This window comes from Hyperolius riggenbachi, chromosome 10 (genome assembly GCF_040937935.1).
Source record: "Hyperolius riggenbachi isolate aHypRig1 chromosome 10, aHypRig1.pri, whole genome shotgun sequence".
NCBI classification, from domain to species: Eukaryota; Metazoa; Chordata; class Amphibia; order Anura; family Hyperoliidae; genus Hyperolius; species Hyperolius riggenbachi.
In genome coordinates, this window is record NC_090655.1 from 291,836,319 (window position 1) to 291,857,936 (window position 21,618).

Consider the following 21,618-nt stretch of genomic DNA (forward strand, 5'->3'; position numbering starts at 1 on the left):
TTTGTTGTGATAGTCGAGTGAAGCAGCTGATCCTAACCCTTACAAGGGCTATTGGGTTATATAGTAGGACTGTAGCAGCAAGATGCACTGCACTCAGACCAGCAAGCGCACTATCCCTCAGCAGCACAGCTCTCCCTAATCTGCCTAGCACAGCAGCCAAATGCAGACTGTAAAATGGCTTCCAAGCGTGCATTTATGTGGGTGTGGTCCAGGAGGGCAGGTTATATAGTTGCATTTATGGGGTGTGGTCCAGGAGGGCGGGTTATATAGTTGCATTTATGGGGGTGTGGTTCAGGAGGGCAGGTTCTATAGTTGCATTTATGGGGGTGTGGTCCAGGAGGGCAGGTTCTATAGTTGCATTTATGGGGGTGTGGTCCAGGAGGGCAGGTTATATAGTTGCATTTATGGGGGTGTGGTCCAGTAGGGTGGGTTAGCAGATCAGCTGCCATGTGTCTGGGGTGAGGGGTCATTTTTGCTCTATGATATATGGGGGTGGATTGATCATCAACCATCTACTACTACTTCAGAGGTATTACCACCAGCCTGGCCAGAGGTTCCTCCCGGGGAGATAATTAGCAGCTTGGCCAGAGGTTCCTCCTACAGGGGGGGGTGGAAAGCTACTGCCACCAGCCTGGCCAGGTTCCATCTGCAGGGGGAGCTACTACCACCAGCCTGGCCAGAAGTTACTCCTACAGCACAGGTGTCAAACTCCAGGCCTGGAGGACCAGATCCATTCCAGTGTTTAGGATGAACAGAAATGGAGGTGTTCTACCTGATGGACCACACCTTTCCCAATTTAGACCCATCAGGTAGAACTCCTCCATTTCTCTGTCCATCCTAATCGCTGGAATGGATCTGGTCCTCCAGGCCTGGAGTTTGACACCTGTGCTGTAGGAGGAACCTCTGGCCAGGCTTTAGTTTGAGGACCTCTGCCCTTGAAGGACTGATTTGACATACCCATCCTTCAGGGAGAGATCCAGCCACCAGCCTGGCCAGAGGTTCTTTTTCCATTGGCATAGATGACTAAGTTGATACATTAGGTTGGAAAAGTACCCCTCGTGGCGCACAGGCCTAGGAGCTTGTACATCTGGAATGTTGATTGACCATTGACCTCTTGGAGGTGTCACTTCATTACAGTAATGAACCCTTACTGTGTATCCAGCATGGGTCTGCTGTGGCCTGAGGTCTCCTCACTGCTGCAAAGTGCAAAGTAAAGGCCTTCAGCTGCTTTGTTGTGGAGCTTCCATTTTATCTTTTCAGGCTGAGAGCAAAGGAGGTTTAGTTTTTCTTCTCAGTCGAGAGTGAGTCATGCCCCTGTGATATTTAGAACAATGGTATACAGTCACTGTCTGGGTGTGGCCTTGCATTAGTAACTGCCAGGTCACAGTGACCGAGTGACTTGTACTAGTTACTCTGCCAGGTCACAGCGACCCATTGCTGTGAGTTTTAACAGTTTATGACTCATGCCTACCCCTCCTAAGCCTGTTTGAAATTAGACAAGTACATGTTTGTGTATAAAGATTTTATTCTGCTTTGAACAAATTAGAATACCGCGTGTACTGGTCTTTATTCCCAGAATTCCCTGGGTTCACTATACAGATGAGTGAAGGGTCTGGTAGAACCTCAATCCCATCACTGGCCACTTACAGTACTGGTGGATCTCTGGGAAGTCCTCAAACCTTACCTAATACCCTGTCTGCTCTATAACCCGTTACTGGGCAATCTGCTACCTCAATATTCTACATAAATAACACCCCCTCAGGACCAGGGTCCTAGTCTGTGGGACCTGATGACCACACCCCCTCAGAACAAGAGTCCCAGTGTAATGACCACACCCCCCCCCCCCCTGGACCAGCATCCCAGTCCAATGACCACACCTCCTCAGAACCAGCATCCTAGTCTGCAGGAGTGACCCAGTCCAATGACCACACCCCTTCAGAACAAGAGTCCCAGTCTGGTCCTGAGGGGGTGTGGTCATTGGACTGGGTAACTCCTGCAGAGTCCCAGTCTAATGACCACACTAGAGACAAGGCTTTTATTGGAAGTTTTTATTGCTTTAACATCTTGTGCAAATTTAGAATAAGTTGAAGTAATGAAGACAGTTCAGTAAGCATCGGTCACCTGTCCTTTGCTGGGTGAGGCTGGATACTGAGAGAATTCTGAAGTAGACACGGCAGAACTATCTTCTAGTGCAAAAGTCAACCTTCTAAATACTACACAGCTAGTGCAGGGCCAGGAGAGAACACCTAGAGAGTGTAAGGCCTCCAGTATCCTATCACACAAGCTACACTGTCACCTGACCTGTCCTAACTGGGGGCTGGGGAGGATTAGACCATAAGGTAGCAGGACAACCACCAGAGGAACCGGTTACGAAGTTAAGGTGCTTGGAGTCTTTGGTTAGAGGTTCCTGGCAGTTGAAGACATCTTGCAAACATGTTTCTTGGTTCAGGACATCTTCCAGCTCAGACAGGAGTCACCATGTTTCCTGCAGCCCAGGTGCCATACAGAAGTGAAAGTGAGAGGTGTTCAAAGGGTCGCGTGAGGCCAATGGAACAGCAGCAGCTAGGTGTCCCTGGAAAACAAGATTACAAGTTATTGCTCCAACATCTGGCCTGAAACACTGGGCCTCAAGGTTCAGTTTTAAGGCCAGTCCTAATCAGTTCCACCGACCTGCGCCAACCCCTGCAGGAGCCAAGTCTTGTCCTGACAACACAAGACTGAGAAGTGCACAGAGGAGGGACAAGCCAACCAGCAGTGCCCTGTATAGGTGGGTGTAAAGGAAACAGAGTTCCCCTCACTTCATCCACCCACTGGAAGAAACCTTCCCCATGTGACAGGTTCTAACACTACCCAGCAGTGAGAATAGCCGGAGTTACCCCTTAGCAGGTCAGGCTGGATAATTACCTTCAGGTGTTCCTCCTGCAGGAGATGAAGAATCACTTCTGCTTGTTATACTTGAAGTAGATATAAGTACCGTCCTCAGTCCTGCAGAGAGAAAGGAAACACTCAGTGTGAGGGGGTGTGTCCTGCAGAGGGGAAGGAAGCAGTGCTCAGTGAGGAGGGTGTGTCCAGCAGAGGAAGGAAGCAGTGCTCAGTGTTAGGGGGAGTGTCCTGCAGAGACTGGTCACTGGTGTGAGAGGCGTGTCTTAGAGAAGTCATTGGGGCAGCTGTTGCTCAATCTGGAGCCCCTCCCTTTTCACCTTTTGCATGATATGCTTAGGGTGAATAATGTCTCTCCTAACACCTCCCCCACCCAAGAAATAAACTGTGCCCCTCTGCTAATCTTTGGCCACAGCTCCTTATGACAGGTGTGGGTCTAGCACCCCCTATAGTGGCAGCAAAGTGTGGCAAGCCTAGAATATTCCTATGCCATGTATTGTACAGTTTCATGTATCATGTTTATTTTATATTCTGTTTGATGCCAGCTAATGTAAGATCCTCTATTGTTGCTGCTCCAGATAGCTGGAGCTGCCACATGCTGAGTGTCTAGAGACTTCAGGAAACAACGGACTTGCTGGAAACTTCTGTACCCTCTGATAAGACCTATTGGGATACAGGCTTTTCTGGAAGCTTCTGTGTAAAGCCCCATCTAGACAATTCTATTTACGATCCGATTAAATCAGACATGTCCGATCGGGATTTGATTCAATTCGATTTGCCATTTTACAATGGCTAATCGAATCCCGATCGGACATGTCTGATTTAATCGGACTGTGAATAGAATTATAATCGAATCGTACAAAGAATCGTATCGTGTAGATTGGGCTTGATGCCTATAATGCTAGGTAAATACAGTTTTGGTTAGATTCACCTGCCAGATCAATTTTTCCAACATGGCCAATCTTAATTTTGATCGATTTTACAATAGTTTCATAGAAGTGAATGGAAAGTTAAAAAAAAAAAAAAACGAAAGCAATTCTAACAGAAACGTGTATGGTATGTACCTAGCATAAGAGCCAGGTGATCTTTAAGGTGGCCACACGATAACACATGATCTGATTTTACGCAATTTGATAAATTTGATCGATCTCCCGCGGGAAGAAAAAAAAAAAAAAAAAAAAAAAAGGTTCTCATTCGACTGAATTCCGATCGGATTTCACCAATTTTTAATCAATCCGGAATTCTGGAAGTTTCTGCAATTTTGCTAAAGATTGTATGGTGTGTTAGATTGCCAATTTATTAATACACACCCTAGCAATTTTCCCAGAGTTTCCAATCATTTTTATCATAATTGGGGAAATCTTTAACACTCCAAAAAATGTGACCAATGTACCACACACCTATGTTCTGTTCAAGAATTGCAATCCATCTTTCTGAAGAAAAAAAAAAAAAAAAAAAAAAAAAGTGTATGGTATTTGGCCACCTAAAGAGTGAGAATTGTGCTCAGGTTGGAATGAGCAGATCTGCTGTATGTTCTTTCAATGGAGTCTTGGAGTGTTACTGCTTGAGATGGACTAAAGTAGCGGTCTGCTCGTGGTGTTTAGAGCCTTGTATGAAGGGATGAGAAATCACAGACCGAGGACAAGGGCCACCTGGTGGCAGAGAATGGACAACCATGGCACTTACTCGTTCTTCTCCACAGTAGCTGCTGGGTGGTGGAACTTCTTGCAGAGGTCATCTATGTCAGCAGGAGGCTCCCCCTCATAGCCAAAGGAGACATCCAGCACCTCCAGGGTCTTGTTTGTATTGATGGTAGACAGGACCTCCTCTGCACATGTAGCTGTCATGGCACAATATCCCACCCTGAGGAAACAACAAGTGTTACTGAATAAGACAGGCAGCAAGGCTCTGGCCGGGCCCAGCAAGGGTTACTGAATACAGGCAGCAAGGCTCTGGCCAGGCACAAGACTTGAGGCTGGCTTTTGCCATCTGTGCTTAGATACCAGCAAGAGCTGGTCAATTGATCCAAGTCAGAATCTCATGTTTGGCCAGAAAAGCACTCGAGTGGCCTAATACATTTACCTCTGTCCAGGAGGAGCCAGCATGAGACCATTCCATCAACCATACTACTGAGGTTTCTTCAGGATTGGCCCACCACTCCTAGCAGCAGACAATTCATGCTACTGAGGTTCTCTCCTCAGGATTGCTCCACCACTCTTAGCAGGAGACAATTCCTGCATACTACTTGAAATTGATAATTTTAAATAAGCGAACATTTGCAGCCAACCATCTATTCTCCTATATGTCCTGAGAAGGAGGCACAGACTTTTATGTTTGAATGCTTCTGGAAGTGGTGTAGGCTAGGTTTCATGGTTCTGGTTATCGAAAGGTTGATAACTCATGCATACAACTCGCTATTTGGACTAGTAACAACTGGTGTCTGCATGCTGTATGAGTGCATCTTTTATACATGAGCTGGCCTGCTTGCAAATTAGTATGAGAGGACGATGGTCGTTAGGCTTCATTTGAGAAAGCTGCAGCATTTTTGGAGAACTTAGAGCCTCCATCTTGATCGGCACGATTTGCTGCTAGATCAAAGGGTAATACTACCCCCAAGGAGACAGGACACCGAGTCCAATATAGTATGTTGTAAGTCACACTTCACGTTACCACCACAAGACTGTTCTGCTCAGAACAGTGGGTTACCACATAGGCAACCACTGTAAAGACAGGTGGGGATCTGAAGACCTGACCCCCACTCAGGTTAAGGTGGTGCACTCTATATAGATGGAATGGGGTAATACCCCTCCACTGAGGGTGGACTAGACAATGGAGAATAGTTGAACAGAGGCACCAAGATAGGATAAAACCACCTTTTTAAACTGTTACATCATATCCTGGCACCTCTGGTCAAGTATTTTCATGAAGGGTTTACCACCAATGTGTGTCCATCAGGGACAGAAAGCAATAGACTGTCCCTCAGCCCGGTCTGTACTACCACACGCCACTTACCGGAACTCCTGCATGGAACATCCGGGGCTCCTCATGGCCTCACACAAAGCCTTTGTCGCTTGGTCATCAAACTGGTTTCCAGACAGCTCCAGTTTGGTCAGAGTGTGGTTTGTGTGGATGACGGAGGCGAGGTCCTCACACACTGTCAGATCACATCCATACAACCTGGGGAAGACAGGACAACTCATTCCAGTTTCCAGCTATAGGCAGAGGGTATCCTTGCACTGCCCCCTGTGTGACATTTATGCTACAACCGCCCCACCACTGAGGGGGCAAAGTCATTACATTCTGCTCACGGCCACCCAAGCTGTGAGGGAAGTTCTATCATAACTCTGTCCCTCTTTTGGGAACCAAAACCCTTTTACAGATTTATGCATTTATCTACTGAAAAATGTTGCATTGGAACCCATACCACAATTCCCTTCAATTGAGAGTTTTCCTTCATTTTAAGATAGGATGATAGAGAGGACTAACATCTTTGGCTTCCAAATTGTGTGGTATGCATGAGGGGCATGGCAGTGGGTGTAACTACAGGGGAGGCAGGGGCATGGCAGTGGGTGTAACTACAGGGGATGCAGGGGCATGGCAGTGGGTGTAACTACAGGTGAGGCAGGGGCGTGACGAGGGGCATGGCAGTGGGTGTAACTACAGGGGAGGCAGGGGCATGACAAGGGGCATGGCAGTGGGTGTAACTACAGGGGAGGCAGGAGCGTGACGAGGGGCATGGCGGGTGTAACTACAGGGGAGGCAGGAGCGTGACGAGGGGCATGGCAGTGGGTGTAACTACAGGTGAGGGGCATGGCAGTGGGTGTAACTACAGGGGAGGCAGGGGCGTGTCTTAAAGCATCTCTCTTATCTCAGTGTTGGGAGGTATGGTTCTATACATCGGGGTTCCTGCATGACAAGTCCATATGCTTCACCCAGGGGGGGGGGGGGGGGGGGGGGATCTGCAGATTACCTGGGGACGCGCCTTCCATAGGATAGTGAAGAGGAAATCTGCAGCTTATTGGGGAGGTTTTAGTCCACCCCAAGGCATTTAACCTTTCAGTTAAGTCCCCTTTCTGTGGTTGGAGACAGAGCAGCCTAACACTTAGAGGGTGGAGCAGTGTCACCCTCAGGGGGAGGAGCACCAGAGCAGCATCACCCTCAGGGGGAGGAGCACCAGAGCTCTGGATGTTTGGAAATTGAGGCTCACCTCAGCTCTTTTAGGGTGCAGTTTGGATTCTTTAGGGCCTCACACAACACTTTGACTCCAGAGTCCTTGATACTGTTCCAGGTGAGATCCAGGTGGTGCAGAGATCGGTTGACCGTGATGACAGAGCCGATATCTTGGCAGGCGTCTGGAGACAGGTCAGTGTGCTGCAAGCTGGACAGAGGACAAGGTTAGGCTGGCCAGTAAACCATGCAGATCGAGGCTCATGTGGGCCTGTCTGAACCACTCACTTCAGTTCCTGCAGAGTGCAGGTCGGGTCCCTCAGGGCCTCACACAGGATCTTCATCCCAGAGTCCTGCAGGTTGTTGTCAGTCAGATCCAACACGGTCAGAGTGTGGTTCTTCAGAAGAACAGACTTCAAGTCCTCACAGGAATCTGAGGTTATGTTGCTCTCATGCAACCTGCAGAGATCAAGACAGGATATACGAGTCCTTTTAGATAACTACCCCCCTCCCCCAGGCCACCCCAGGAAAGTGACTGCCTCCATCCCATTTGCCAGGCCACCCCAGGCATGTAACCCCAGTCACCCCATTCCATTGGCCAGTCCACACCAACCATGCACCCCCACCCAATTCCATTGTCCAGTCCACCAAGCTTGTGTGACATTGACCTCACCTCAGTTCCTTCAGTGGACACCCAGGGTTTAGGAGGCCCTCACACAAGAGTTTAGCCCCGGCGTCCTTAATGTCATTATCCTTCATGTGCAGGACAGTGATGGAGCGGTTGGTCTTCAGGAGAGCCCCAATGTGCTCACAGCAGGAGGAAGTCAGATCAGAGAAGTCCAGCCTAGAGAAGACAGACAATGCATGACAGACCAATGCCAAGCCCTGTACAGCAAATCAAACTCCTGAGCATCGCAGCTCCACCTAGTCATCTCCAGTGTATCTGAACCACTCCCATATAACCCCCCCCATACCCTAAACAGTGCATGTTCTGCAGAAAACCAACATTCACAGGTGAATTATACTCTCCAGAGCTCATTAATGGACAACTGAAGAGAGATGGATGCTGTCATATTTGCCTTTAAATACCAGTTGCCTGGCTATCCTGCTACTAATTTTAACCATAGCCCCTGAGCAAGCATGCAGATGAGGAGTCTGACATTGAATACCAAAAACAAGCATGCAGCCAATCTTGCCAGATCTGACAAACTACTCCAGCCAAATAGATCAGCAGGGGTGCAAGCAAACGATACAGACATACAGCCTCCATATCCCCCTCACATCAGGTTCACCGAGGCAAGGTAACCCCTACCCAAGCACTGACACCACAGTTCAAGGCTAGGGAGGTCTTCAGATGTGATTAACTTATAACCCTGGAGGCCTGAACCATCCTAATGTGGACTATACGAAGGCCTGAACCAAGCTTAACTCATGCCGACCTACTCCCCTACAGAACACACGCAGACCCTCAGCCCACCCCCCTGCAGACCCTCATCCCCCCACCACCACACCCACTCCCCTGCAGACCCTCACCCCCCCCCCCCCCTGCAGACCCTCAGCCCCCCCTGCAGACCCTCAGCCCCCCCCCCCCCCTGCAGACCCTCAGCCCTCACCTGAGATCCTGCAGGGTACATCCTGGCTCCTTCAGCCCCTCACACAGGAATCTGACACCAGCTTCCCCCGGGTTGTTCAGTGCCGTGTCCAGCTTGAGCAGAGAGCGGTTGATCTTGAGAGCAGAGCCCAGCTCTTCACAGCAGCTTGGAGTCAGGTTACAGTCATTCAGTCTGTGGGCAGAAATTATAGACATGTGGGGAAATGACTAAGCAAGCTAAGGGCCTGAGCACACTATGCACTGTGTCCACATAACACAAATGTTAGCTGAGAAGCAGACCAGACACAAGTGCCTTCAGGGCCAGATCACACTAGCACTCTGCCAGTGGTAAACAGCCTTGTGGTTAAAGGGCACTACATTCAAATGAATGGATAGCACAATCAGCTAAATGGAAATGTTGTGGTATATCAGCAATGCTACATGCAGCATCCATGATCACCTGTGCTGCACTGTGTCCCCTACAAGGTAGGAAGCACCACTAATGTTGCCAAAGTGAGATGCGGGTCTAACTGTCCAATAGTCAAAAAGCCAGAGTTGTGCCCACAAAAGAATTCTAAAAGCATCCTTTGCACACATTAAGAATTTGCCCCTCCCATATTATGGCTTCTACCTGCACATGCAGTCAATGCTGGGACATCCCTGCCAAAGGTTATTGATCTTGGACTCTCCTGGAAAGGGGAAGACCTCTAGTTACTAAGGCAAGCTCCTTTCTCTATAGATATTCCTGTATATAACACCACATTCTGAACAAGGCCTAGGAAGAGGACACCTTATAAAGCTAGCAGGTACTCAACAGGATGGGGTCCCCAAATGAAAAGGTCAAGACTTGTCTCATGACAACCCATCCTCCAGACCACGAGAATGACTCACATGAGTTCCTGCAGGATACAGTCTTGGTGGCGTAGACCATCACACAGAGCTTTCACAGCAGAGACCTCCAGGTTGTGGTGACTCAAGTGAAGTATAGTGAGAGATCGGCTGGTGGAGAGGAGAGAGGCGAGATCATTGAAGAAGGCTGGGGTGACCACACACACATGGAACCTGCAGGAAGAGGAGACAGTTCATGCTGTGTGCCTTCAACAAGGCTTCTCCCACCCAAGAGATATTGGCTAGAAAGGAGGCTCAACTTACTCAAGTTCTTTGACTTTACTGTTTGTGTTGGACAACCATGAAGACTTTCCTGGCATGTCCAGGTCTTCAGCAAATCCACATCGTGTAAATCTAGGAGAAATAGGCAACACCAGAAGGGAAAAGTTCAGGCCTGAAACATCTTTCCTAATCCATAGAGTCTCCATCGCTTTGTTCACTAGTTTAACTATCACTAGAAAGTCACAAACAAAAACAAAACAAAAAAAATATTCCAACAGGACAGACTGATCAATCCTCAGTTCTGGTGTCAGGAATGGAGGGGAGTACAAAGTAAAGATATACCAATAATGAGCCCCTATGCAAACTATTGGTCAGGACAGGGTGGTTTGGTTCTGTTCAGACGTGCTACCAAACTTAAAGGGAACCAGAGATGGGAAAAAGAAAGATTGTATACATACCAGGGGCTTCCTTCAGCCCCACATGTTCGGATTGCTCCCACACCGCCGTCCTCTGCCTGCAGCTACGAGAATCAGGTCCCATCACTGACTTATCGGAGCCAGGCTATGCAGGAGATGTGCGCCCTCTACGTATCTCTCCTGCGGCCGCTGGAGAAATAGGCAAACATTGTACGTCTTATGCTTAGACTGGCTCCGACTGATGGGAGAGCGGGGACCCGGTTCTCATAACAGCAGCCAGCGGAGGATGGCAGCATGGGAGCGATTGGAGTGTATGAGGCTGGAGGAAGCCCTAGGTATAAAATGTGATCTTCATCTCTGGTTCCCTTTAACTAGCACTCCTTCCTAGTCCTAACTGCCCCTGTGAGCAGCACATGGTGTGCCAGACAAGTGTAGAACATAGATCCAGGCACATCCCCTCAAGTATACAAGCCATTAGGGAGGTGCTTAAGGGGTGGGGCCAGCAATACAGCAAGAGGGTAAACCCTTTGCACTCACAGAAGTCATCCAGGCACTACGGCTATCCCTACAGCTAAGGGGAAAATCTGGGGTCTTCGTACAAGAGACTATTATCTAGTGTAGCCACCTACACTGCAGAGGTATCCCAATAGTTGTAGGTGTCCTAAATCTGGCCCTGTAACATGCATAGTGCAGACATGCAAACATTCATTGCATCAAACCCATCTAAAGATTAGCAGCACATCCCGACGTCCTCTCCTGGGACTGGTAGCCCCCTTGTGAGTTTGGTCTGATGCACTAACAATACATCCATGGCTGCAGACAGCGAACAAAACCATGCAGCAGCCAAGTAGCAAACTGGTACCCTCCTGCCTAAAAATACAGACTGCCCCAGGTCCCGCCCACACAGAGACCACCCCAGGCCCACACAGACCGCCCCAGCCCAGACCGCCCCAGGCCCCGGACTACAGACCAATCCTGAGGCAATTCCTGCAGTCCCAACACCCAGCTGTGAAGCAAACCTCACTCAAGAGGGACCAGAGGTCAGCGTTCAAGTACCAGTAAATATAAGCAAACTGCAACCATCTTCCCAACAATAGGAGGGTGCTGGAGCCAATTCTTTGGTTGGGATAAGGCGTATTATCGCTGCTGACAGTAAAATGATGTCACTGCACAGCCAGGCTGCACTAGAGCAGTTTATGGGTCAGGCTGCACTTGCTCCTCTGGCTGTCTCCATTGCCCCTTTTGCTCCCACTGCCCCTGTTTAGCCTCACTTCCTTATTGGTCATTTGAACACCCAGAGCAGCCCTCCTAAACAGGCATTGGGAAACAGCAGAGCAAAGCTGAAAAAAGGTCTCACTGCCCCCTGCACAAGTCCCGGCAGCGTTAGTTACTATTCCCCCCTCCGGGACACCATAGATTTAGGAGGAAAGATGCAATTTGGCTGCCAGCTATTGCTGTGTCCAAACTACACCTTTTTAATGGTAATATGGGCTCCGTCTTCTGAAGGCACCCAAATTACTGTCTGCTATAATGTTACAGACTATGGTGTGCCCAAGATTCCCTGGGGGGGGGGGGGATTTAGTGGACAGTGTCGTGCGCAGCGGCATAGCTAGCATACTGGGGCAACTATAGGGAGTGGAGTTTAGTTGTCCAGGTATGGCTAGTATAGTGTCCCAGTATAACTCCCCAGTATGGGTAGGTAGTGCCCGAGTACAGAAACCGACCCCCCCCCCCCCCATGGCCACCGCTGCAGTTACCTTAGCTGGCCGCTGCGTCCTCTATATTCCCGTGCAACTGATTCACAGCAGCACACCCCACGGCTGCTGTGATGAGGCAGGAAGCAGGAGAGCGCAGCTTCCTGTAGCAGCAATATGTATTGCCATTACTATGGAAACTGCTCTCTTCTGCTTCCTGCCTCATCACAGCAGCTGCTGTGAATCAGTTACACGGGCAGGAAAGGACGCAGCCCCCCGGCTAAGGTAACAGCAGCGGGGGCCGTGTACCAGTGGTTGGGGGACCCCTGCCCTAGGCTGTCATTTTGAGCAACCCCTGTAGGAAAGCAATGGCACTCCCCATAAACCCCACAATGAAGGACCTGCAGGCATTTGACATGTCAGTCACCCACCAACCAGAAATTGTGGCAATGAGGCAGGACAGAGCCAGCAGAAATGTGAGTTACTGTAACCCATCTGTGGTAGCTGCAGTCCAGTGTTCTCCCCAGGCTTTTAGCCGGGTGCTCCACTCGGCTAATTTAAGTGAGCACCCAGCTGTCATTAGCTCACCTCCTCCTATGCTGTAAGACAAATTGCGTACAGAAGCACCACCCCTGCATTCTCTCATCTTACCCCACCTGGCTACTTTTTCATGCCAACTAGCTGGTAAAAGTTCTGAGGGGATCACTGCAGTTTGTGTGGACAGTGACATCTGGTCCATGTTGGGGTGAGGGCTGCATCTTGTGGCTACAGGGATTGCCTCTGGTCTAGTTTATGAAACACTGCCTGATTCAGACTTTTCAGGTCTGAGAAGCTACACCTAAAAGCTCCCACCTCATCCCATCAGGGTCATGAGAATACTTACGAGAGCTTTGGAGCACCATGGAAGAGGGTGGACAGCAGCTGCAGGTCATTGGGTCTCATCAGGAAGTCTTCCAGGCTCATGGAGTTCTTGCCATCCTTGAAACAGTAGAGCAGTTCTCTGGTACAGATGTTCTCCATTGCCCCAGAGTAAAAGCCCAGTTCTACCACAGGGTTTTCAGTATTAAGCAATCTTCTGCATAGACCATCATCCTGCGCTTCATAGAGACAAGAAAGGGCAGCAATGGGAATTCTGGAGCACTTTCCACCAGTCAGCCAATTTTCCACAGCAGCTTTAGCCTTCAAGGAAGCATTACACCCAATGCTGCTTGCCAACTCCTTCAACTGACCATTGTGGAGAAGACCAAAGAGGAACCTTACAGGGGCAACCAAGAATGGGTGATTTTCTGCCAGATAATTGATGGATTTTTCCTTGCATACTCTTGGGAGGAAAGAGTCACCTTTCACACCACTGGTCTCCTTATCCTCAGCTTCTTGTCCCAACACGTAGTACAAGGCAGCAAAGAACTCCTGAAGACTCAGGTGAATGAAGCTGTACTTGGATGGGGCCTCCACATCCTGCTGAAAGAGGGTGGCATTTGGGAAGACAGAGGCTACATCTGTGATGGACAGTCCATGCCTTGTTAGATCCTCCTCTTCAAACAATGTTTTGTGATTCAGGACCCCTTCATTGGCCAAGGCAGACAGTTTCTTCAGACAGGCCTCTACAGGCTTGCCACTGGCATGACCTTTCAACAAGCTCTGGAGATACAGCAGATAAACTGAAGTCAGGGTTTTACAGTTTGCAGAGGCTAGGTCCTCCTTCATTCCAGCCTTCAGGACAGTACAGACAAGCTGACAGGTCAAAGGTACAGCACAGAAGCTCCACAGAACCCCATTTTCTTTTAAGACAGAAAGAGCCTGGTCTGCCTGATCTTTTTCAGGAAAAGACTGGTGAAGAGATTTCTCAATCTCATTCTCTGAGAGTCCCAGAAGTTCAATGGAACAAGGATCATTAACCACATCTTTGAGCTTTTTCAGTGACAAGGATGATGAAGAGATGATCAGTGGGGTCTCACCGAGGACATCTTTGTTGAACCAGCATCTCAGGAAAGTATCTTTGTGTGTCTCCAGGAAAGGGTCTTCATAGTCATCATAGTCATCTTCCAGGGTCCAATGGAGCTCATCAAATCCATCAATCAGGACAAGAATCTTGGTGGGGTCTTCAAAAATGGACTTCATCACATCCTCTGGACAATCTAGCTTGCATGTTTTTGACACTAGTTTGGTAATGTTGATGCTGCCATCAATCTGATTGAGATCTTTGCTGCTCATATAGAACACAAAGTTAAACTTGTCCTTATATAGGACTCCAGAGACCCAGTCCAGCATGATCTTCTGTAAGGTGGTTGTCTTACCTATCCCATGAGGTCCAAACAAGACTATGTTCCTGGGGACAAAGCCAGTGCTGTCTGCAACAAGGAGGTCCTGGACAGAAGATGGGGAATATCTGTCTGAGGACTTTCTGACTTCAGCTTGTTCCAGCAGAGTGCCAGTATGAGGGATGGTTCGGCCTTCCTCTCTATTAACTTGAAAGGGTCGGAGTCTGGGATAGCTTCTCTCCAGCCCAGCAATATGCTGGAGGCCACCCTTCACTGCCAGGAACTTCGACTTCCAGTCTAAGTATGAGAAAAAAAAACCCCTTTGTTGGAAACGTGAGTATGCAACAAATAATTTTGCTTCATAAGTCACCACTGTCTACATGTCCTGAGGCAACAGAGGTGAGGAAGCACAAGACAGTGCAGGGTATAGAGGGGCTATATGGCTACAGCTAGCAGCGCAGGGTATAGAGGGGCTATATGGCTACAGCTAGCAGCGCAGGGTATAGAGGGGCTATATGGCTACAGCTAGCAGCGCAGGGTATAGAGGGGCTACATGGCTACAGCTAGCAGTGCAGGGTAAAGAGGGGCTACATGGCTACAGCTAGCAGTGCAGGGTATAGAGGGACTATATGGCTACAGCTAGCAGTGCAGGGTATAGAGGGGCTATATGGCTACAGCTAGCAGTGCAGGGTATAGAGGGGCTATATGGCTACAGCTAGCAGCGCAGGGTATAGAGGGGCTATATGGCTACAGCTAGCAGCGCAGGGTATAGAGGGGCTATATGGCTACAGCCAGCAGTGCAGGGTATAGAGGGGCTATATGGCTACAGCTAGCAGCGCAGGGTATAGAGGGGCTATATGGCTACAGCTAGCAGCGCAGGGTATAGAGGGGCTATATGGCTACAGCTAGCAGCACCGGGTATAGAGGGGCTATATGGCTACAGCTAGCAGCACCGGGTATAGAGGGGCTATATGGCTACAGCCAGCAGTGCAGGGTATAGAGGGGCTATATGGCTACAGCTAGCAGCGCAGGGTATAGAGGGGCTATATGGCTACAGCCAGCAGCGCAGGGTATAGAGGGGCTATATGGCTACAGCCAGCAGTGCTGGATATAGAGGGGCTATATGGCTACAGCTAGCAGTGCAGGGTATAGAGGGGCTATATGGCTACAGCCAGCAGTGCACAGAGGGGCTATATGGCTACAGCCAGCAGTGCAGGGTATAGAGGGGCTATATGGCTACAGCTAGCAGTGCAGGGTATAGAGGGGCTATATGGCTACAGCTAGCAGCGCAGGGTATAGAGGGGATATATGGCTACAGCTAGCAGCGCAGGGTATAGAGGGGCTATATGGCTACAGCTAGCAGCACCGGGTATAGAGGGGCTATATGGCTACAGCTAGCAGCACCGGGTATAGAGGGGCTATATGGCAACAGCCAGCAGAGCTGGATATAGAGGGGCTATATGGCTACAGCCAGCAGTGCTGGATATAGAGGGGCTATATGGCTACAGCTAGCAGTGCAGGGTATAGAGGGGCTATATGGCTACAGCCAGCAGTGCAGGGTATAGAGGGGCTATATGGCTACAGCCAGCAGCGCAGGGTATAGAGGGGCTATATGGCTACAGCCAGCAGTGCAGGGTATAGGGGGGCTATATGGCTACAGCTAGCAGCACAGGGTATAGAGGGGCTATATGGCTACAGCTAGCAGTGCAGGGTATAGAGGGGCTATATGGCTACAGCTAGCAGCACAGGGTATAGAGGGGCTATATGGCTGCAGCTAGCAGTGGCCGGGGACATAATCATTGTGGCCACTTCAATCCTGGTTCTGCTGGGCCAACAGCAGCAAGACAGCATCATACATGGAAGTCTGAGCAGCCCCCCCAGTAGGTGAACTAGTCAATGAAGCCCCCTACAGAGCACATTTACAAACCTCTAAAGGTTCTCAGATTCCCTTTAAGTGCACCTAAACTCTTGCACAGGACAGAAGGAAAACAGGGAAATACACCCTGTATGCATTGAGAGTTTAGCCTGTCTAATCACAAGTAGTAATTTGATCTCTCCCCTGTCACATGACTGCCTATGGCAGATAAGCCCACTTGAAAGCACAGGATGTGAATATGTCTGCTTCCATAAATCAGGAAGTAGGAAGTGCAGATTTTAGGATTTGTATCAGTGGTAACAAGTGTGTTTCTGTAAAGGTTATGCTGTTGTGTATCTTTTAAAGCAGAGGGGAAGTTCTGAGTTTAGGTCCACTTAAATGACCTGTTAAAACCCATCTGACCTCACATGATGTTCTGGCTTGTCTCCAGTAATGGACCACCTTCTACCCCATATTCCTAGTGCCAAACCTTAGAGAGTCAGTGAGAGGCCATCTCAAGACTGCATCCAACTATAGTGGACCAATCAGGGGCACATCTGGTGGAATCTGATTGGTCCACATACAAGCAACATATGGCTTACATGAAAGCAGGAAATTTGGAATCTCATTGTCAATCTGGGCAAGAGAAGGTCAATGCTCCAGGCAAAGAGATAACTGGATTACCTTTCACAGCAGCTTCTGCCATGGTGCTCAACCGGACTGATCGCAGGACTGAAGAAAGCACTGACCACACCTGAAACAGAAACAAAACAGTCACTGAGGGGGAATGTGAGGAACCTCAACACACCACAAGCAAGACAGCTCTTTATCCAGCGACCAACCCATCGCTAATCTTACACATCCCCCAGCCTGAGGTCTGTACAGCCAAGAGGATGTATCCCAACACTGGCCAATATATCCCCCAGCCTGAGGTCTGTATAGCCAAGAGGCTTCATAAAACCAGCTCAATGGCCGTGTGTACAGCTTGACTATAGACCCATAATGCAGGATCCCTGTAGGGCCAGCTTCTATAGTTCTGTACACAATGTATTTCTACTAAACAAAAACACTCAAGTGGACATCTCAGCTGACATAATGTACAGTAATACAGAATAGTGAATATGCTGCTAACATCTGAAGTGCAAGACCACATCACAAATATCATGAAGTCCCCTGACCATTCTCCAGCCCCCTTACCCGATGGCCTCCCCTGACCATTCTCCAGCCCCCTTACCCGATGGCCTCCCCTGACCATTCTCCAGCCCCCTTACCCGATGGCCTCCCCTGACCATTCTCCAGCCCCCTTATCTGATGGCCTCCCCTGACCATTCTCCAGCACCCTTATCTGATGGCATGAGAAGCCCCCTGACCATTTTCCAGCACCCCTTCCTCGGGAAACTAGGGTTTCCACGTAACCAGTTTTTGGGTGACATAGCGGCAGGCGCACGAACAGCGGGGATAAATACTCACTTGCTGGCGGGTCCTGCACACGTGTACTGGCTTCTTCCTCCTTCCATCCCATTTCCCTGAAACAGCTTTTACAAGGAGATGGAACGCAAAGACAGGAAGAATGAAGCCAGTAAAGTGTGCAGGACCTACTGGCGAGTATTTGTAACCGCTGCCACTGCATCCCCCTAGGCTCTATACTATGGCCACCTACTACTGGCTACACCCATCCCTGGCCACCTACTACTGGCTACACCCATCCCTGGCCACCTACTAATGGCTACACCCATCCCTGGCCACCTACTAATGGCTACACCCATCCCTGGCCACCTATGCTGCAGCCACCTACTACTGGCTACACCTGTCCCTGGCTACCTATGCTGCAGCCACCTACTACTGGGTACACCTATCCCTGGCTACCTATGCTGCGGCCACCTACTACTGGCTAAACCTATCCCTGGCTACCTATGCTGCAGCCACCTACTACTGGCTACACCTATCCCTGGCTACCTATACTGCAGCCACCTACTACTGGCTACACCTATCCCTCGCTATCTATGCTGCAGCCACCTACTGGCTACACCTATCCCTGGCTACCTATGCTGCAGCCACCTACTACTGGCTACACCTATCCCTGACTACCTATGCTGCAGCCACCTACTGGCTACACCCATCCCTGGCCACCTACTACTGGCTACACCTATCCCTGGCTACACCTATCTCTGGCTACCTATACTGCAGCCACCTATTACTGGCTACACCTATCCCTGGCTACCTATGCTGCGGCCACCTACTACTGGCTACACCTATCCCTGGCTACCTATGCTGCGGCAACCTACTACTGGCTATACCTATCCCTGGCTACCTATGCTGCAGGCTCCTACTACTGGCTACACCTATCCCTGACTACCTAAGCTGCTGCAACCTATTACTGGCTACACCTATCCCTGGCTACCAATCCTGCAGCCACCCATTACTGGCTACACCTATCCCTGGCTACCTATCCTGCAGCCACCTATTACTAGCTACACCCATCCCTGGCTACCTATGCTGCGAGCACCTACTACTGGCTACACCTATCCCTGGCTACCTATGCTGCGGCCACCTACTACTGGCTACACCTATCCCTGGCTACCTATGCTGCAGCCACCTACTACTGGCTACACCTATCCCTGGCTACCTATGCTGCGAGCTCCTACTACTGGCTACACCTATCCCTGACTACCTAAGCTGCGGCCACCTATTACTGGCTACACCTATCCCTGGCTACCTATGCTGCGGTCACCTACTACTGGCTACACCTATCCCTGGCTACCTATGCTGCGGCCACCTATTACTGGCTAATACTATCCCTGGCTACCTATCCTGCAGCCGGCTACACCCATCCCTGGCTACCTATCCTGCAGCCACCTACTACTGGCTACACCTATCCCTGGCTACCTATACTGTGGCCACACCTCTAACGCCACCAGGACTTTTGCAGGAGCAGGGTGAGCCTTTTTATATAGTTTTACCCGGCGCCCCAAATTTCTCAGCAGCTTAATCATATGTATGCTGAGGGTGTGGTTCCAATCGCAATCTGAAATGCATCTGCACGCCTCAAGGATAAATTATATTGGGGAGTCCTGTCAGGGCTAGAGGTCCATCACTCCTCTTTGAAAATCCAAACTGCAAACATTTTCCAGTAGGACTCGACCCTGCACGGATGTATATCCAATCTTTATTGCATGTAGATACATCAGTAGCAGTAGTACAAGAGCATCACAACAGCATGCATGACGTTTCGGGCAAAGGCCCTTTCTCAAATGGGCCTTTGCCCGAAACGTCATGCATGCTGTTGTGATGCTCTTGTACTACTGCTACTGATATATCTGCATGCAATAAAGATTGGATATACATCCGTGCAGGGTCGAGTCCTACTGGAAAATGTTGTCTGCTGAGGGTGTGGGGCACCTGACACTGGGATGGGGGCACATTAGTGTAAGGGGTCCCTGCACCTGACACTGGGATGGGGGCACATTAGTGTAAGGGGTCCCTGCACCTGACACTGGGATGGGGGCACATTAGTGTAAGGGGTCCCTGCACCTGACACTGGGATGGGGGCACATTAGTGTAAGGGGTCCCTGCACCTGACACTGGGATGGGGGCACATTAGTGTAAGGGGTCCCTGGGTCCAAATAATTGTATGATACCATATACTGTAATATGGTCATATCATGGTACTGTTAGACATACTGTGGAATTTCATACCATTGAAACCCTAAAGGTGGCCATACACTGGTCGATGTGCCATTAGATCGACCAGCTGACAGATCCCTATCTGATCGAATCTGATCAGATAGGGATCGTATGGCTGCCTTTACTGCAAACAGATTGTGAATCGATTTCAGCCTGAAACCGATCACAATCTGTTCAGCTGCTCCTGCCGCCTGTCCCCCCCCCCCCGTATACATTACCTGAGGCTGGCTCCCGGGCGTCTTCTCCGCACTGCACCGCACCGCTGTTCTTGCTCCATCCCGGCGCTTCCTGTGTTACTCCGTGACCAGGAAGTTCAAAGAGCACCCTCTATTTCAACTTCCTGGTCACCGGAGTGACACAGGAAGTATAAGCGTACACTGGGACATGCGGAAATGCGGTGCAGCGAGGAGAAGAGGACCCCGGAGCCAGCTTCAGGTAATGTATACATGCTCGGATCGGGCCTGAATCGTACGCCGCAAGCGACGCGCTCCTACCGCCGGGCGATCGAGGGTAATTTCCCGCACGGCGCGAGCGACGGTCCGATCCGATTTCGGGAGGGAATCGGATCGGCGGGTGCGTTTAGCGCAAGCGATTGGCAGCAGATCCGATCCCAGGATCGAATCTGCTGTCGAAACGGCCGTGAATCGAGCCAGTGTATGGCCTGCTTTAAACCAACCAGCAGCTCTTCCTTCAGAGAGCCAGACTATCCCTGAAAGGGACAATCTGCTATACAAGCATCCCAGGGAGCCAGACTATCCCTGAAAGGGACAACCTGCTATACAAGCATCCCAGAGAGCCAGACTATCCCTGAAAGGGACAACCTGCTATACAAGCATCCCAGGGAGCCAGACTATCCCTGAAAGGGACAACCTGCTAGACAAGCATCCCAGAGAGCCAGACTATCCCTGAAAGGGACAACCTGCTAGACAAGCATCCCAGGGAGCCAGACTATCCCTGAAAGGGACAACCTGCTAGACAAGCATCCCAGAGAGCCAGACTATCCCTGAAAGGGACAACCTGCTAGACAAGCATCCCAGGGAGCCAGACTATCCCTGAAAGGGACAACCGGCTAGACAAGCATCCCAGGGAGCCAGACTATCCCTGAAAGGGACAACCGGCTAGACAAGCATCCCAGGGAGCCAGACTATCCCTGAAAGGCACAACCTGCTAGACAAGCATCCCAGAGTTACTTTGTTGTATTACAGAGGACCTGAACTCAGGCCTTCCTCTCTGCTCTAAGACATGCAGCAGCAGAACAACAACCTTTTAAGACAGACATCTGATACAAGTCCTGCAATAAATCTGCATTGTGCCCTTTCACCGCCCCCCCCCCCCCCCCCCGCCTACTACTTTTCCTGGTCCCTTGGAGTCGACTATAAATGGATTCTACTGCCACCCACATACAGGCAGACAGGGCTATACACTAGACTGAATAGTATTGTCTCCAGGCATGCAGTTCCTGAACACTGGGGTCTGTGAGCAGAGGTATGGGGGCCCCTGGAACAGCCTAGAGTCTTGTGTGAGCCATGTCACAGGCATGGACATCTGAATAACAGGAGGGTCTGGGTATGAGAAGCACTGGCAGGTACTCTTTAGAAGAAGAAGTGGTCAGTAGGCTTGTTACACAACAGCAGCAAGGCACCTCCTTACTATGAGAACACTGTACTCCAAGCCCTTCTGTATGAAGTAAGGAGGATCAGGCTCCACCCCCCCCCCCCCCCCCCTCTATTCTTCCTGCACTGACTGGCATGTCTTGTGGGAGGAGCCACCAACAGAGCTCACTGCCAGCTAACCACCTCCCTGGCACTAGAAGTGGTGGTTACTGCCAGTCTTGCTTTACTGTACATAACCCTGTTAAGGCAAAACATACAAGTCATACAAGTCATCGCTAAACACACCCTTCTCTGAAGAACTAGTAATACACTGACAGCAGATCCGAGGGGATCCCACCACAGGCCAG

General features: G+C 50.0%; 1 protein-coding gene across 6 annotated transcripts in view; it reads right to left on the reverse strand.

Annotated features, from left to right (window-relative positions):
- Positions 1-2,033: 2,033 nt before the first annotated feature.
- The window catches only part of LOC137535598 (NACHT, LRR and PYD domains-containing protein 14-like), a 28,302-nt gene continuing 8,717 nt past the window's right edge, over positions 2,034-21,618 (reverse strand). For all 6 annotated transcript variants that reach the window (XM_068257448.1, XM_068257449.1, XM_068257450.1 and 3 more), the window contains exons 2-13: positions 16,659-16,728; positions 12,742-14,416; positions 9,791-9,880; positions 9,530-9,700; positions 8,661-8,831; positions 7,721-7,891; positions 7,336-7,506; positions 7,088-7,258; positions 5,893-6,057; positions 4,567-4,743; positions 2,905-2,985; positions 2,034-2,572 (exon numbers count right to left, since the gene is read on the reverse strand). In XM_068257448.1, coding sequence (XP_068113549.1) covers positions 2,937-2,985; positions 4,567-4,743; positions 5,893-6,057; positions 7,088-7,258; positions 7,336-7,506; positions 7,721-7,891; positions 8,661-8,831; positions 9,530-9,700; positions 9,791-9,880; positions 12,742-14,416; positions 16,659-16,680 — 3,033 coding nt within the window. In that variant the 5' untranslated portion in view covers positions 16,681-16,728 and the 3' untranslated portion in view covers positions 2,034-2,572; positions 2,905-2,936. The remainder of the gene's footprint in view (positions 2,573-2,904; positions 2,986-4,566; positions 4,744-5,892; positions 6,058-7,087; positions 7,259-7,335; positions 7,507-7,720; positions 7,892-8,660; positions 8,832-9,529; positions 9,701-9,790; positions 9,881-12,741; positions 14,417-16,658; positions 16,729-21,618) is intronic.